The 19,426-nt window shown below is 35.4% G+C and overlaps 1 protein-coding gene across 2 annotated transcripts in view; it reads left to right on the forward strand.

Moving 5' to 3' along the window:
• The first annotated feature begins 3,315 nt into the window (after positions 1-3,315).
• Positions 3,316-19,426, forward strand: part of LOC129256037 (platelet endothelial aggregation receptor 1-like) — a 52,026-nt gene continuing 35,915 nt past the window's right edge. Inside the window, exons 1-8 of one of the 2 annotated variants that reach the window (XM_064096133.1) lie at positions 3,316-3,454; positions 3,739-3,922; positions 7,017-7,063; positions 7,443-7,804; positions 10,284-10,683; positions 11,491-11,656; positions 17,879-17,971; positions 18,804-18,895. In XM_064096133.1, coding sequence (XP_063952203.1) covers positions 11,562-11,656; positions 17,879-17,971; positions 18,804-18,895 — 280 coding nt within the window. In that variant the 5' untranslated portion in view covers positions 3,316-3,454; positions 3,739-3,922; positions 7,017-7,063; ... (1 more) ...; positions 10,284-10,683; positions 11,491-11,561. Of the gene's footprint in view, positions 3,455-3,738; positions 3,923-7,016; positions 7,064-7,442; positions 7,805-10,283; positions 10,684-11,490; positions 11,657-17,878; positions 17,972-18,803; positions 18,896-19,426 lie in introns of those variants that run through there. The other variant, XM_054894347.2, reaches the window with a different exon arrangement.

Consider the following 19,426-nt stretch of genomic DNA (forward strand, 5'->3'; position numbering starts at 1 on the left):
ATAGTCTAGTGCATTGATACCTAAAAGTTATGAAGGAGGCTGAGGTTCTGCCATATATGCCTATATTCTGAAAGCTCGTTTAACCACTACTTTGTGAAGAGAGAACACGCATGTCCATGGACAAAATAATGAACTGTTGTGCAAATTTTATTCAATGTTTTACGCAAATTTATCAATCAAACATGCACTGTAGCCTAATGACTATTCATACAACAAGCAAGCATGGTCACAGTCATTTTTACCCAATCTTGGGTCAATTTTGCTCAACGATTAGAGGTGTTTTCCGTTTACATGCAGAATCACTTGATCCACATAAAAATGTATTATCTCTGGTTTACCGGTGTTCTCCTGCTGACGTTATTCACCATCCCTTTCTCATTGGAAGACGATGGTATCTGCGAGCACGGCGAGGAGGTAAGAAGGTAAGCAAAAAAAAAGTTCTCCTCTTTAAAGTTGCTTGGATCAATGTCTGTTTTTAATTAAATTTTATCCTTATTATATCACAAACCTCAAAGCAAATAGTCATTACCAGTAGTTAAAAAATAGACTCATGAATCGAGAAGCGCTGATCTTGTTTTTCACCAATTCCCCATTTTGTATTCCTTTAAACATACATATGAAGGGAACATTAAATCGTTTTATACGTTTGTTTATTTTTGTTGCTTTAGCGAGAAACAGACGATTAGCGCGAGAGTAGCACACTACCGGAGGTACCTTACCTACAGCCGCTGTTGGATATTGTTTACATGCACGAAATACAGGTAAATGTTTTAACCAACCCCATAGTTAAAATACGAAACAATCAATTGTTCCCTTTTCTTTTCCTTTTTTTTATCCTAGTACAGCATGCATGAAAGTTTGGTTAAAAGCAAAGTTGGTTGAAAAAAATATGAGAGTAAACGCTTCGAAGACTTGGCAAAAACAGGGGCGTAACAGGGGTAGATGGCCGGGGGTGGTGGCAAGAGAAAAAAAAAATCCCGGTCATATCATGGTATGAGGATTTTTTAACAAATTTGCCCGAGCATTAGGGCGAAGCTTATGCATGATAAGTACAAAAAGGAGGGGCACAGCATGGCGCGCACAACAAAAAGTTGCTTGATTTTAGTCCCGAGCAAGCGAAGCAAGCGAGAAAAAAAAATATTTTCATGAGAATGTAACTTTGAGATTGATTTTCAGAAAGCAACATATCTTACATTTTCTTTCCATTTATTTCACCTTTTCGTTTTTTTTCCTCGGTTTTATAAATTTTGATGGCCAGTGCTATGCGGATCGGATCCGGGGCAGTGGCGGCAAGTTTTAATCTAGGGGAGGCAAACAAATATTTGGGGGCAACACACACAATTTTTGCCTATTACACAAACACGAGCGAGAAGTGCGAGCTATTTTTTTTTTTTAATGCAGGCCCTACTGACTTGAAAATGGACCTGTTAATGACTAGCTGTTTGCAGTGGGTCATGAAGATGATATCTCACCAAATAGATAATGCGAGCTGAAATTTTTGGATATCCTGAGATGATAACTCGACCGTTCTAAGCACTTTTTTAATCATAAACTGGAAGGCTATCTAACTAAACAACTGATGCGAGCGCGTAGCGCGAGCTGAAAATTTTGTATTAATGAAAACGCAGGATGTGTATCTCGCTAAAACGAATAATGAAAACTCTTATCGCGAGAACCATATTTAAGCCCCGTGTGAACAGATAATTTACTTATCTCAGGCAAAAGTTACTGCGAGTGCGAGCGAAATTTTGAATTTTATATAATGACCTGAAAGATTTATGTTAGTGACTAAAATTCTGTGAGCTAAGAGCGAATGTATGAGAACATTTTCAAAATTTAAAGAACGAAAAAGCTGTTTTGGAGCAATTTGCTGCTTTAGTAGCATGCTTATTAAAACATGGCTATACATTTTTACATTTTCAAAATTTTGCATGGGGGGGGGGGCAAATGCCTCCCATTCATCCCCCTTGTTGCCGTCAGTGGTCCGGGGCGGAACCCTCGGAACCTCGTGATGGTTTTAAACATTTTAGATGGCCACTTCTTTATAAAATCGCGGGTACATATACCACATAATAATTTCAACGCAGTTGCGGATAATAAACGCAGTATTGTGAAGCAGCACAACATAATTTAGCAAATGTAAACTTTGTAAATAGTCGCCGGCGAGCGAAGTGAGCGGGAAAATTTGGCCTTTTTAAATCATTTTGATATCAAATTCTAATGTGATAGTAGCTTTGGAAATGTAGCCAAAGTAAACATAAAGTGGCTTTTACAGTAAATCTAACAAGCGTAAAGCTTTACTTAGGCTAGAACATATTATAAGGGGATATAACTAGCCCTTGGCTAAGGATTTTGTTCGTCCTGATTACGACCATCGTTGCGTAAATTCACCAAGCTTATAATAGACGCCATTCACCTTTCTTCCCGTTCTTTATATTTTTCGATCCTCGGCAGCCCGGTCGTAAGTTCTTTTATTTGTTTCCCCTTTTCTTCATATTTTGATTTTCTGATTTTCCAATTAAGCTTTTGGCACTTTCTTCATTTCCTGTTTCTTTTTTAATCTCTCCCATTTCCCCGCCATTCCTGCCCGTGCCATATTGAAAATCTTTTTTTTAATTTTATATCCCTCTCTTGGTTAAAGTGATAAATAGTATTTCAGGATATTTTGTACTTTCTCACATGTTTTTCTTTGCTTTCCTTTCCCGCTTTCCTTCCGTTTTCCCTATTTATGTTCTTTCCTTTTTTTTCTCTTTTTTCATTCCCTTTCTCTCTTACTCCCTTTTCTCAACTTCCCGTGTTTTTATTTTCCCGGAGAAATCCGCCGGGGGGGGGGGCAACTTGCCCCCCTCCCCTTGCCCCCCGTTTGTTACGCCACTGGGCAAAGGTTTATTAATAAGAATACAACGTTCTTCTCTAAAATCATAAATTTATGACGTCCCACGCGAGCAGCTGGCCCATGATAGGTTCTGTGAATCATCATGAATTTCGTGGTATGCCATTCTATTTTAGTGGTATGCCATTCTATTTTTGTTCTCATCCAATAGAACTGAACCTTTTACGAATGTTAATGATTTAAAGAAACAATAAAATCTTAATATCGTTAGATATCATTTAAGTACAGAATCGAACATGATTATTTGGTACTTAGAATATAACGTCTCGGATTGGTGATTATCACCGAATACATTATGATGTAAATGCATGAACTGATTTTACACGATACTAAATGAAAAAAAAAAAATAAGTAAGGTTACCTATGATTGCGTAGTACATGCGACCTTACTTTAAACGCGTTTGATTGTCCCTGGAAAGCCTACCGATTCTCTTTTTTTTAACAGAACGAGATTAGTCTACTGGATAAGATATCAACTTGTTACAAAGTACTTTACCAAGCTTATTTGCTGTGAGGACTACAAATGGGATTCGGAACAGAGTTTATGTCTTCCAATAACGGGTAAGTCAAGGTTATAGATCTAGGATTTGAGTCCCAGAGATGTCCATTGCTGTGCGGTGGGGTCCGAATACAATTCCATTAACGAACTACAGGGTGTTCAATGTAGATTACACATAATCACACGGGGTTAATGAAATTATAATATAAGCTAAGCTTCGATGGTATGAGAACGTTTGCCAAGCTAATTTTTCGGATTTCAAAACGAAACTTACAAACAAGCAAATAGATGGACACAATAATAACCTACTAAGGGAAGAAGGAATTGTATGTTTTTTTAAATTCAGTTCCAGATGACCTGTCGACTCTAACCGTGACAACAGAAAGTTTACTTACTGGTCCGTCTCACAATCAAGTACCTAATGTCATAATCAGCATTATCGTCGTCATCATTGTCGCAGTATCGATCGCATTGGTCTGCGTGGTGTATCGACGTCGTAGAGCTCACAGGATACAGACGAAAGTTCATCAGTAAGTGCCTATCAGTTAATTATTTGTTTTATTTCACCTCCTTTATTGTGGGCGCGTAACCCATTGCCGTCTTACTTCAAAAACAGGATGACTTTTTTTCGTAACGACAGGTACCCAGATATGAATACTCGACATACTTTTTTCTGACAAAAAAATAATCTTCCGGTTCCTTTTATTGGATCAGTATTACCGGTGGATGAATAGAGGGCTTTACATATTTAAATTACTGTCGATTGTGCATTAGAAAATAAAGATTATGTCGTGTATGCGTTAGAGTAATTGTCGTATTCGAAAAAAAAATAGAAAATCCATATCATATTGTTGAAACAGAAATTGCTCAATTAATCTTGGGCCCGTCAGCCACTGAGCAGCGCCAGATCGACGTTGCTCTATCCAAGAAATTATTTGAAAGCCAAACAGGGTAGCAGTATTTCCAATATCTTAACGACTTTTGGTCTGCCGCGACCAGGGTTTGAACTCCCGACCTTCCGGTTGTGATACGGACGCTCTACCAACTGAGCCAACACATCAGAATTGTTGAAATTAATTGATTTATCATACCATATCGAGGACATGTTCATTACTTTATTTCGGAAGTGACAGAATCATCGTAGCTACAGTTTGTGGTAGCAGTAGCATAGTCGTATAGTATAGTATCAATACTATTCAATTCAATTCTTAATTTCATTTCCATTCAAAACATAATACAAAGTAATATAAAGTAATACAATTCAAGTACAATTTTACAGAAGGGCATTCTTACTTCGTAAAAAAACAAAAAAAAACAGTATAATATAGAGCATAAATGGAAATGAGGGGGATCCACTAAAAAGCAAAGCTTGTAAATTGTGGATCCCCCTTAGAAAGGAAGTATAGTAGACTTATTCTCATATGCGTACATATATGTATTACAGGAAAGAAAAAGAGAACAAAAGAAATCATACGGATGCAAATATAATTACTGAACAAATGCAAAGCTTTTCACACAAAGAGGTCTTCGTAGTAAAGGATGTGTTGCACAAGACAGAAGAAAGAAAAAAAAACAGAAAGAGAGAGGGGATGACAAGACATAGAAGACAAGACAAAACAAAAGACAGGACAGTACAAGACAAGATAAACATGCATGCATGTACAAGACAATATAAACATGCATGCACAAGACCAAGTGGACACTACACTAACTTTTTGTTACAACACACACTGTTAGAAATAAAACTGTACCAAAATAATAATAATTATTATTATTGGCAGCTGGGACTAAAAAACAGTATGAACTGTTAAATTACGATGGGCTGTAAAAATGCAGAAATACTGGATAACTGTAAAAAGAAAAAAAAACACTATTGTAACATTAATTTAACATGAAAATCGCCGTTAATTTACAAACAAGTGGAATGCCTCTGGCGGTCTCACCTGCATCACGCGATTCAATATAGCAGCAGTGCTGACTTTGAAAGCTACTATAAAATAATTATTCACAAAAAACACCATTCATATAATGATTCAATACTACGTTCATTGATATTTGACTTTGATCATGTGACTTAAAACTTGTCAGTGATACTTGATTACCCCTATATCCACATTTTATACACTATATCTATATACTGTGAAAGTTATGACAGCAATCTAATAATTACCTCTAAAATTACCAAAGTTCAATTACCTTAAATGACCTTTGACTTTCGTCATGTGACCTGAAACTTGCATGAAGTGTTCAGTGATACTTGATGACTCTTATGTCCAAGTTTTATGAACTAGACCAATATACTTACAGAGTTATGATGGTAATTCAACAAATACCCCCAACATGGCCAAAGTCGATTGACCTTTGACTTTCGTCATGTGACCTGAAACTCGCACAAGATGTTCATTGATACTTGGTTACTCCTATGTCCACGTTTTATGAACTAGACCAATACACGTACACGGCTTTGATAGTAATTCAACAAATACCCCCAACATGGCCAAATTTCATTGACCTTAAATGACCTTTGACCTTGATCATGTGACCTGAAACTCGGACGGGGTGTTCAAAGATACTTGATTACTCTTATGTCCAAGTTTCATGAATCAGATCTATAAACGTTCAAAGTTATGATGGTAATACAACATATACCCCAATTTGGCCAAAGTTCATTGACCCTAAATGACCTTTGACCTTGGTCATGTGACCTGAAACTCAAGCAGGATATTCAGTAATACTTGATTAACTTTATATCCAAGTTTCATGAACTAGGTTCATACATTTTTTAAGTTATGATGACATTTCAAAAACTTAACCTTAGGTTAAGATGTTGATGTTGATTCCCCAACATGGTCTACGTTCATTGACCCTAAATGACCTTTGTCCTTGGCCATGTGACCTGAAACTTAGGCAGGATGTTCAGTAATACTTGATTAACCTTATGGTCAAGTTTCATGAACTAGGTTCATATACTTTCTAAGTTATACTGTCATTTCAAAAACTTAACCTTCGTTTAAGATTTGGTGTTGACACCGCCCCGGCCGCCGCCGTCGGAAAAGCGGCTCCTATAGTCTCACTCTGCTTCGCAGGTGAGACAAAAAAGGGACACTATTTATACAATAAATGCACTGCAATTAACGGAAAAACAGGATAGTTATTTTATATTTTTACAAAGATAATCATATTTTACTTCGTTTTACATTTAACTTGTTACATATCACCATAGGCGGCGGAAGATTTTTTGCTGATAACCTTTTTTTTTTTTTTTTGCTTGTCAAAAAATGTTGGTGATCCCCCCTAAAATTTAGGTTGATAATCTTTTTTTTTGTTTTTTTGTTTTTGCTTGTCAAATTTTTTAACCGTGTCCATCCCAAAATTTCGGGTGGACCCCCCCCCCTTATTTTTTTGGCTTCCGCCGCCAATGCATATCACTGCATAAATACATTTGATTTGTTAAATCATTGTGTCGTCTGTTTTTAAAAGGTAAACATCCTGTAAATTTACGATCTTTCTTTGTAAAATTACTAGTATCTTTATCAGTGCAGCCAGTACACAATATCTTCAATAATTGTTTTAACTTTTTGTTCATTTTATGCAATTGCATACCTTTTTCCTTCAAATTTCCAGAGCCTTGCAGATGAAACATCTGAAACACTCGGACATATCAGAAGCAAGTAAGTACAATGAACGCTCAAATACACCCAGTAACGTATTTTCGTTATTTTGAAACGTGTCAGAGCTTGTGTTATGTCTACATTGTCATGTTAACAACACTGAACATTGTATTATAAATAGATAATCTATTACAAGTTTGTGTTCACTGGTTTTGGTTTACGTAATTATTATTAAAAAAAATTAAGAGAAATGTTGACACTTCAGGTTAAATATTTTATGAGAACTTATACGCTTGTATAATGCAAAAAATCCATTATTTCAAATGCATGCGTCTTTGACAATGCTGTTTAAGGTATATTTGACGAAAACACGATTATTGCCAAAATTCGAATTATTTATTTTACTCTGCCAATTAAATTTCCTTTTATAAATTCCTAGCCCTAACCACAAAAGCTGCAAAACCAACCGAGAAGGTAGATGGACCAACCAAGAACTCCCGCGTAACACATAAGCAGGATACAGACGCATGCATCGACAACAGATCCTGGCAGGCTAACCAATCTAGTGTCAAAGATAAAATATATGAAAATTTTCCAGCACACTCTTACATGGACAAGATAATTTCCTCTGGTAAGAGAGTAGGCCTGCCTGACAATGGTGACGAAGTTGATGAGAAACCATCGAGCTCAGCTGTCGCCGACGGAAGCTTGCATGTGTACGAGTATTGCTGCATCCAAAGTAACACCATGACACCCAGCTCCGGTTGCCGAGAGGGCGCTAGACAAGGAGTGTACGAAGCAGTAGGCGACCTACGGTTTTAATGCACGTGATCATCTGAACAAAAGCTCTGGAACGAATACAGTAAACATGTTGTATTATGTGAATATGTAAAAATAGAATATCAAGCACCCTTTCGCAGAGAAAGAATAGGGGGGTTGATGTGTGTGTGTATGTGTGTGTGTGTGTGTGTGTGTGCGAGTGAGAGAGAGGGAGGATGAGGATTCATGGTCTTCTTTTAATACAGGGGGGCACTTTTGTAAGCAATAGAGCGAAGCAAACTAGTAAGCAATGAACGTATTTTTGTAATATTCATCTTTTATGGTTGACGAAGAAGGATCTGATGCACACTTCTCCAAGATTTTTGTATAAACTAGCAAGAACCCCCCCCCCCAGTCCTATGCTTGAAAACAAATAGAAATTGAAGTTCTATGTCATGCTTTATAAGTCACGATCATTCTCAATAAACATATGAAACATAACCCATGTTTTTTTTTTCTTTTGCAGTATGACTAATGTGGGTGTGCGATTGTGTGCGTAAAAATGCGAGGGTGGAGGTGCCGTGGCCGAGTGGTCTAAGGCGCCTGGCTATACATGGAAAGTCCGGGGTTCGATCCCCGGCCGCGGCACCTATGACCGTGAGCAAGGCATTTAATCTCCAATGCTCTTTTATTCTGCCTTCAAATAAATGGAAATGCTATATGCATTATTGGTAACTAGGTGTGCAATTGTTTGTTTAAAAAAAAAAAAGGTGTTGGTTCATGTATGTGTGGTAGGTTTGTGTGAGGTTTTGCGGAAGTGTTGGTGGGTTTGTGTTGATGTGCTGGTGAGTGCATTGTTTGTGATTGTGTATTGCATTTGACGGATGTGAAGTACAGATCATTGAAAAAAAAATGTTATCTCGAGATAAATATGCTTTTGGGGGGGGGGGTTCAAGGAGGAAAGACAACACTGAAAATTACTGATATTTACGGCATAAACTGTTGTTCACATATTGCTAAAACTGATATTCGGTATTAACTCATAAAAACTTACAGACAGGTGGAACATTATATTGTAATATGGATTAAATAAATCCTCCAAGAAATTATGGAAACAGATTTATGATTTTAACATATATCATGGATAAGAGCTGATGTGAAAAAAGAGAAAAGAATGGTAATTCAAAGGTTTGCAAAGAAAAATTGAAAATATGAATACAAGAACGAGACAATTAGGCTAAGGGATATTCATTTCGAGAATACAAAATTTGTCCCATGTCTTAGTCTATTTTGTTTTCATTAAATTCGTGCGCTTTTAATGGAATTCAGGAGCCAGGGTGTCTCATAAAGATGTTCGTAAAGTTTCGCAGGACTGAGCGCATGACTGGAACATGTTCTTAGGAGCTAATGCAGCTACATACTACATAGAACTATATATACTATGTTGCACGAGAAGTGGTCATCAGTCGTAAGTAAAGTCATACCTAAAGCCCGCATCACACTTATTCCGAATCAAGCATAATTGGCCTGAATGAAAGGACTATTGTTTGACCACCAGTTGGTCATTTAAATCTACTTCGAACACCGTTCGAAAATATCCCGAAATGACAAAAATATTTCGAATGCACTCAAAATGCAGTAAGGATATTTAGAATGCCCCTAGAATGTCCAAGAACGTAGCACGAATTATCAATCTGACTCCATTGCGGTTCATTTTGACTAGTGTATGGTGATACACCTGGTCAATTTACTGAATTTCAACTCCAGTTTGGTGAATTCATAAGTTCCTCCCAAAAATTTCTAGATTTTTTAAATATTTTTTCTTTCCAGCTTCTGCTTGATTCCTGCTGATTCCGAATAAGTGTGATGGGGGCTTAACTTACAAATAGCTTTATGGAACGCACAACCGGATATAAATCAAAGACATCATGGGCTCACTCTATGAAAATACCCCGTCAATGCCCCCCTGACAATTTACAAAGGTTTTTTCTTCTTCTTCTTCATTATTTAGTTAATTCCAGTTCGGGTTTTGAAGAGTGCTAACAGGTAATTGCCAAATTAAAAGCCCTGAAAATAAATGATCCGACAAAAATAACGAATTTTCATACAATCTAATCGGCAAAACAGTAACATTTATCACTTTATTCAATTCAATGCAATTAAAAATCAATATCATCGTTGAGTTATGCAAGAAAAAAGCACAAAAAGTAATGGCTTATTAAATAATCTTTATTAAATAATCTGCGAATAAAGTTTTTGAATGTCTTTTTTGTCGGTCCATACTATTTGGAATGCATATCAATGTTAATTTTTCATTACCAACGTTTAAAACAGAAACTTAAAAGAAAATTAAAATTTGTTTTAATTATCCAGGCATTATTTGGTGGCGTTCATTTCTTTCATGTTTTTTTATTTTGTTAAATCAAATTTGCTGATCTTTCAGATTGTCATGATTGCATTCCAGGGAATCATGAAAAGGGAAAATAAATGAATAAAGATTATCATAATCATACAAACACAGATGTGATGGAAAAAGTATGGACCATAGAGATGTTACTCTCTGGTACGCACCTACGACATGTACGACGCCCCCTACCGACACGAAACTTGTTGTCTCCCTGTCAACAGTTCAGGTTCAGCAAAATAATGCGTTGCTGTCGTCGTATTTTGACAGAGAGAAAACTATATACATGTAGAGAAGTACACTAAACTAGTCGAGATTTGACAGACTTTTGCATACACTTGCTCTTCGTGCACCGGAACCCTTGAATTCATTTTAACGTTCGTATTGGATGTGACTTTTACCTGGAGCTGAAACTGAGACGTATCTTCTGACGATACGAGATATAAGATCCATTCTTTGATGCAGGGGTGAAATTGTGTAGAGGAATACTTGTGATTTGTGAGGAATCATTTTCCGTGTAAGTTAATGTCACTCTTTTACCACGTATTCCCATGTCAATGAATGTCAGGTTTAGTACGTTAATATTTATGGATTGATGTTTTATCCAATCATGTATGTTTCGGTATTAAAAAAATCAAAATAATCAGTCTTTAAATCATGTAAATAGTATTTTGCTTATTTTTAGCTTTCTCAACTTTTTACATAATTATTATAGCCATCATGGTCATAAAATTATTTTGTTTTTCACTGGTATTAAAGTTTGAAACTTTTTTTAGATGTTAGTATACAATCGATGATATCGAACACATTTATTTATTTCGGCCAATGAAAGCTTCTGATATAAATAACGCACAAAAACTTTTCATGGAGTTTTCTTTCATGACAAAATCTTTTCCTGGATTTTTTTGAGCTTTTTTTTTTAGAACCAAGCTGATCAAGATCTATCGGGTTCACTAATATATCGTAAAATCATTCGGGTTTTGCATTTCACGTGTCACTATTGGCATATTTGGCAGTTTATGTGCTTTTTAGCAGACACAATAAAAAGAAAACCAATTGAAACTTGAAAGTCTTATAGTTTATAATAGACTTATACAGTTGTTGATATTTTCTCTAAAGATTGATGAGCCATATGTTGTGCACGACACAGGTCTTGTACACATTTAAGATGCTGCTAAATTGGTGGACTTTAGGCATAGGAATCGTGCAACAATAATTAATTCACTTTCACTAATCTGACAATAATTTCAATAACCATGATTACTTTACTCCCGATAAAATCTGAAATGTATACTTCTATCTCACACTATCTTTTACAAAAAAGGTAGTTTTCACTGAGGTTAAACTACCTACACACCTTGCAGCCACCGTCGTTTCCAGTTCCCAAGGACCATCATGTCATTTCGGAAAGCCACTTCCCTGGTCTTTCTCATCACGTGTGTGTCTATTGCCCATCCTTTGTCAGGCTCCAACGTTTGTACCTCATTAAGGTAAGACCACAAGATACCGGCTAAAGTTATCTTAAAGTGATCAAGTTTGTTCGAAGCATATTACCATGCCGTGAGTATTCCATTAAAAAAATTACTATGTCAAGGGAAATTTTTCTTCATGGTAACTCCTATGGCAACCTTGATTTTGATTGGCCGATGCGCCATGGAAATTAAGCATAATGGCAAAGTGTAAATAGCGTAAGATTTTATACAGCGGGACATACTTTAAACTTACCATGGGGATATTAACGTTTACTTTTAATTCGCTTTGAGCGTTACATTAAAATGATCGAAAGAGGAAACCTGATAATTTTTTTCTTGTGCAAACTTTTTTGTTTTTTTTTAAGGACTGGTTTAAACACTTCTCTTTTTGGTTGTTAAAGGTCTGGCCTAAACACTTTTCTCATACTAGTACCAAATACCTCTAGATCAACATGATCAATTAGTCAAATCAGTATGGCAGGACTGCTTTTAGTTTGATATATCCAAAGTCATAACACGCTGCTCTTGTCATGACTGCTGATAGGATAAGAGTTGCACGGGAGCTGCATAGTAAATGCATCGTTATTCCACAGCTAAGAAAATGACGAAAAGTGCCCGTTCTCATGGTTCTCTTGTTTTCGACCACATATTTGTCGTAGAGCAGTGAAATAGAATCTAGGAAATAGTTGCACGGATACATGATGTACGGTTCTAGTGAGCCTACAGTACATTATGAAATGCATGGGAAAATATAGTCACATGGATGTGGAGCAGACAGCTGTGTAGAATTGTAAACCAGGTTCATGTTACATGAAAAAAAGAGAAAAAAATTATGAATCGCAGTATGACCCTTGCGTGCTTTCATAGCGATGCAGTCTTGACCTCTTAACACAATCAAAGTGGATCGAAACTTGCAGGGTAAGAAAAATAGTACCATGTGCACCTTATTTTGGTTTGTTTACTCGAGCTTTCCTCCCTGAACGAAATAGTTCGTAACCTTTTGTGTTTTATTGTTTGGTTATTCCCTTGCAAGCTCCATATTTAGGTATGAAAGATCCAGTAAACAATATGTAGCCCGTCTGAACTTGAACGAGAAAGTTTTATGCATAAAGCTTTTTGTTGTTCATAGTTCATTTTCACTAAGTATCACAAAAAAAATGTTTAAGAATATTTGATATGATGATATTTATTTGGACATTTAGATGAAGGCAAAGCTTTTGATTTATTTTACCAACGGAACTATTAGCATGTGAATTTTTGAAGAAAAAGTGAAAAGAATATGAAAAATAAACTATTCCATTTACCTGTAGCAATCATTGTTTCTTTAGAATGCCACATGAATCAAAATGAGATATGGCAGCAAATCGGTGGTTGCCATGGTGATGTCAGCTGTCTTAGTTTTTTTAAACAGTATTTTTGTTATTTGTGAATAGAAATAAATTGGAATTGGCAAGTTATATTTGGAAATTGAGATGTCTTCTGTACCAATAAATTACACGTAATGTTTATGGCTAGATGATGGACGGCCGGAACGTGGCCCTTAGTTTGTGATATTTCACAAAGTTGAGAATTATTCAGTCTGACTCATTTATCAAAATCATAATTTATTAGTATATCAGGGCTAGGTCCCATATTCCCTATCTAACGTTCTTCGTTGTGTTTACTGTCTCATTATGCAAATAAAAAAAATCAACCAAAAATGCAAACATACAAAAAGATGTTGAAACACAAACAATACATAAAACAATTAGATGGGGAAAAGACAATTCATATAATTATTTTCCCATTACAAACATACACAAATAAACATTCAGGTTTGTTGTACTTGAGTTGTCAAAGCTATAGTTAATCTCGATGTTTCCAGCGTGATAATCGGAAGCAACCATCCTTCCGCAAGGATATACCGCTGACCTATCATTTTACCGTCAGTGGTTTAGATTTAAAGGGGTTTCATTATCAAAGGGTTTGGATTTCAGATAATTAGCAGCAGAGTATATACTTAGTTTTGTTGTTGTTGTTGTTGTTGTTGAATTAAATACTGAATTTAATTAAACATTTTATTCACTTCTGTTTAAAATCATTAATGTTTTATTACTAGTTTTCCAGCCATGTAGGAATTGAGTATTCGAACTAGAATTTTCGCCATGCATATCTTTTTTCCATGGTTTCGTTTAATCATTTACTCAGTTTGATATGCAATCATAAAAATAATTATTCTCTTTTCTAACTTCTAATTTTCTTCATATGCCTTAATGATCTATGGCGATGTGTGGCAATATCACTTTAATTTAAAAATATTCTTCAAACTCGTTCAAAGCTTCCCCATGCGTATTATCATATTCGAAGCTTTCAATAATTCATCTATCAAACATGTACGTCTTAAATATCTGAAATATTTTAACATTGTAACATAAGCTTTATAATATAGCGTTATGCTTAACAAAATTGTTTCTCTCAACCACCCCCCCCCCCCATCTTACTTTTCGATTTTCTAATGAAAGTCCATGAACATGACTGTTCGTGTTACATTTGTAATGTGTTATCTGTCCATTCGTATAATGATAAAAGATTAATAGAAATCATCTAAAATCAAATCAAGATTCAAATGGAAGAACTGGACCTTGTCTTACAAAGAGTTGCGATTGATCCGATCAACCACAACTATGGAAAGCAAGCAAGGTCAACATCTAAAATGCATATTTGTCCAAAATATTTTCTGGATATAATGTGTATTCATACATTTATCGTTTTATTGAAAATTATGTGGACTTCTCTTTCATGTCTTTGCTTACAAAGGACATTGTGCAAATTTCCTGTACAAAAAATATGACATATCATTGAGATTGATCGGATAAATTGTAACTCTTTGACAGACGGAGCCCAGGTCAGTCATTAGGGTCATCATCTGCATGGCAGAGATTATTTCGCTACGTAGATTAAAACATGGTTTACACTCGTAAGTACATGTATAGCAAATAAGGGTTTCCGTTTGACCAATCGATACTGCAATGCTAGTTCACTCGATCTAACTTTTCTATTTATTTCTAAGTCTGAGTCATGTGGGTTTCTCTGATTGTATTCAAAACAAAACGGATATGTGTTCACAAGAATGCTTCATGTCAAAAGACCGCTTCCTCCCGAGACGAGCTCCTAATCTAGAGGATTAAAGCTTCGAAAAAACAATGCGGGAAATATGATCAAATGAAAATAGGAGAAGGTGAGTTTTAAACAATAAAGGTGAACTTCAGCGATATCTGAAAAACAGGAAAATGCTACGTCAAGTTGAACGAGATGTCAGATCAAAATACTCGAATAATTGTAGGTCCCTTTGACCGCAAACTCCACGCAACGACTAATTGGGCTTATTTTGTCACTTATTATTTCCCTGTTTTGATGCACCCCATAATTTTGGCCAAATCAAGATCATCAATGATCCACCTCCGACATTGATTACAAATCATGAACCACCTGTAATTGAATATTGATTTTAATTATATGTATTTATGTATCCTGAACGGGGAAACTTTAGAGGGGAATTAGCTTATTACGCAATTCAAATTCACGCATCTCCTGTGCATCTCTGTTTAAAGTTGAAAGCCAGTTGAAAGCCAATGTGTATCCACTCTTTTCCGATTTTACATTGTCGCACTCTCCTGTATAAAGTGAAGTAAAAAGGAAGGTCGAGAAGTCATCCTGTTTTAAAGCCTTTAGCTATAAAATCAAGTCTCCTTGTAAACTCGAGTTCTGTAAAAATATTTTCATAAAGCTGGTTGAGAACATTCCGTGGAGGGGGGCTTCAAGCATGTTTTGCCTATGAAGTGGGAAAATATCAGTAACTGTTATCAGTAGGTTAATTATAATATAACAATATATTAAGTATAAACTTTTTTCCATAATATTCCTAAATGTAACTATGAGAATGTTCACTGTAAAAATGAAGTGCTAATTTAGCACTTACAGTGCTTGTATAGTGACTGCACTACGACTGCTGATTTTTTAGTTCAAATTTACAATAGAAAATCAGCCCTCGTAGTGCAGTCACTATACAAGCACTGTAAGTGCTAAATTAGCACTTCATTTTTTACAGTGTTGGTCATTTGGTTTCATAGAAAGTTTGGAAGAAAGTTAGCTTTTAATTTGATTTTGTAGGGACCTAGGCCCTTTTCACACGTGAATCTTGAATCATCGGACTTTTCACACGCTCATTCCAAAACTGTGATTTGAATTCGAATTCCAAAGCGAAGGAAGTATGTGTCCTTGGTGTATTGTCAATCAAAGCGCCGCATCGCGAATACAAACTACGATGAGTGCATGACAATTGTATTATCTACGGAAGTGCTTGAAAGGTCACGTAAGCTCCGCCCCCAAGGATGTTTTGTAGGTCAGGCCTTTCACACGCAAAATTCGTACCGTAATTTGAGTGAACATGGTGAAACTTAACTTGAATTCACCTCCGGAGTAGAATTTGAATTCGTGGTTTTGATTAGCGTTCGTGATTCCAATCATGTTTTAGTTTGGAATCAATCGTGCTAAAAATTCGTCATTAGCCTTATTTTTCACTGGAATCACCATTATTAAAAATTTCGATTTTTTTTTTTTTTTTTTTTTACCATGTGAAAGGGCGGCAGGTATCCATAATACTCTTCGGAAATGGAGTACGATATATTTTTTAAATTTAGGCATTATTATCGTTATGTCTCTCCATCCTCTAAAAAGCAAAATAGGGATTTCATTAAACAGATAATCCATATACTTCTTATCCGTCAACCAGTCTACTGGAAATGAGTGTGAATCATATTGGCATTGCTAATTTTGTTAAGTGAAATATAAATATATTCAGGATATACTTCACATGGATGGCCAAAGGGGTGAAAAAAATAGCGACAAGTATATATAAGACAATTGATAAACGTACTAGCACTTAATGATTATATGGTTTTAACGACTTATTGTTGACTGTTGATAAATACGTCTTATTTATTCATTATTTATAAATGGCATAATTTTCGTTCCCGATGATCATCCCAGGTTGTAAACTGACAGGTTTGCTCCGTCACATCATTTAGGCACATGGGCTGAAGTCAGGTTTAACTTAGACCATGGTCTAACTCTGTGCTAAAATTATGGGAAGCCTTAAGTGTCAAAATTTTATTAAGTTGTATGTTTATATGTTTACTATGCTCTTTCCTGATTCATTGATGGTGAAGACAATCATCTATTCATACTTCCTAGACAATTAAGAATGATTTGAGAGCCAAATGAGCTGAAATATGATACCTCTACCGTTAGTGATTAATGTAACAATTGGCTATCCATACTTAAACTACAACTTTAAACCTGAGTTTAAGTTAAACCCGACTTCAGAATACGGGCCATGGTCACGCGGAGAGAAATGTCGCAAAAGTTCGATTGGGTTGCGTGATTTCTACAACTACGACGCGCTATCGTTGCTGCTACGCTGGAGATCCCTCAAAACCCCGAATTTCCTATCGTTGCTACGATAATAATCCCTGTATTACATATAATCTGATTTTCCGTGTATTTCAGACAGAAAGAGTTATTAAACAGTGAAATAACCACTTAGCACGTAATGTGCTATGTAAACTGTGCTCACTGTGATAATTTCCTTGATTTTTCTAAAAAAAAACATATCCATTTTTTTTTACTCTGTAATTTATTTGCAAAGACCGAGGATTATTTTTTGTCTCCTTGATTTATATTAATTTTGCAATAAATTAACACTTGCTAATAGTTATTCTTCATTGAAAATTGAAAACATTGTATTCCCCCCTTAGATAATACCATAGAGCTATTAGCTCTATGATAATACAGTGTATACAACGAAATGTTGTATTCTTTAATGCAGTGCAAAAACCGTGAAATAAATCTATGTATCTGTCCCATCTGAATAAATTGTGAGAATAACATTTTGTTTTGAATAAATGTTAGCGATTCAGCAACGGTTTACTTTTATTGAACGTTGCACAACACTCTTTATTTTGATTAATAAATTGGTATAACACTAGAGCAATATAAGACGAATCCTTGTGTACTACGGGATGTGAATTATTATACCCATTCTTAAATTATGAAATCCAGACTGAAAATGGAAAGCAGTCCACTCGGTTGTAAAGAAAAATAATGAGCCTATAAAATAAATAGTGAAGTGTAGCATGAATACCGTCTTCTATTTAAACAATTACCTAAAAAAACCCTCTGAATATTGTTTGTATCTTGCAGTCTTGTTCCATCAACTGTACTTCATTCGACATCGGATCTGGAATTGAACTGTGAGGAGTTGGGTTTTACAGATGGTGCCTGTCAGGCGGCAAGGTTAGTATTCACACTTAGCATTCATCATAGGAGAGGGTACCGATATATACATGTACGTCACAGGATATACGACGTACGGATAAACGATGTATGGATACAAAACATATCTAATATACAATCATTTATAAAACGAGAAAATAACCCTAAAACGGTACAATAAATAGAATACTTAAACATGGGGCAACACGTTAAAATCAATACATATAAGATGTATGGATATGTGACGTTTTGTCGCATTTGAATTCTCTTATGCTGATATTAAGTAGTAATAGTAGTATTTGCAAAATATGTTTATTAAAGATCAGACAGGGTTTTATTAGCACTTTTAAAGACGAAAACCATGCAAAAGATTCATATTTATCAATGTTTGAATAGTTAAAGTAACAGAATGAAATAGAAAATATGATCTCTTTGTTCTCTACTGGTGTAGACTATAATTGAAAGGAAATCTTGAGCATGTTCAGTATACGCTCATAATAATAAATGTAAAAAAAAATAAAAAAAATTGAACCTCACCTTGAATACAGCATAATTATACAGAAATATGATTAGCTATATTAATACATAATAAGTATGATAGGCCACTGTAGAGTAATGCACATAGCATGAAGATAAGAATATGACTAATTTCAGATTTCAAATAAATTTGATGTTAAAAATTATTTTTCAAACATATATATATCATAATCGGTGTACAAATAGGAAAACATTTTGCCTCATAAAAAATTACTTTCACAACACTAAAAGAGTGTAAACTGAGGTTACCAATGATTTTCATAAAGCTGATAATTAACTTTTCATCTTGTTTGTGGTATATGATTCAATTCTCAAGGAATGGCAGAATAAGTTTCAATGATCTATACTTGACGGTGACCACTAATTCGTGCTGTGATGGATGGATTAAGGAGGGAGAAACCTGTTCACGTAAGTAAAGAAGGGATAAAGGTTCCTAAAACATTGAAGGACTGATCATATCCTTATCCCTAGGATGAACTTTTCGCATACATGTATTTTTTCATATTATTTATTCTTTTTTTTTAAATGGCTAATTCGTATAACCTATTTTCCCCTGTGGTAGCCTTTATATATTTTATATCGTACCTTTTTCTTATTTATCGAAAATGGTTGGAATAGATCAACGAATTCTAGGTAAAATAGAAGGACGATGAACTTACAGGCTTCCTTTTAAACATGGTCTATGAGTACATGGTGGCTCAATGGTAGAGCGTCCGCCCCATATGCATGAACGGAAGGTTGTGGGTTCGATTCCTGGCCGAGTCATACCAAAGACTTTTTTAAAAATGGGACCTTCAGCCTTCTCTGTCAGGCGCTCGACGTATGGATATGGAGAAGGGGATTAATAAAATGTTATGTTATGCAGGGCCTGCTAAAAGACAGGTTACAGCTGAAGTGGCTCCCCGTGGTAATGATAATTATTATTCGTAATTGATAACG

This window comes from Lytechinus pictus, chromosome 3 (genome assembly GCF_037042905.1).
Source record: "Lytechinus pictus isolate F3 Inbred chromosome 3, Lp3.0, whole genome shotgun sequence".
NCBI classification, from domain to species: domain Eukaryota; kingdom Metazoa; phylum Echinodermata; class Echinoidea; order Temnopleuroida; family Toxopneustidae; genus Lytechinus; species Lytechinus pictus.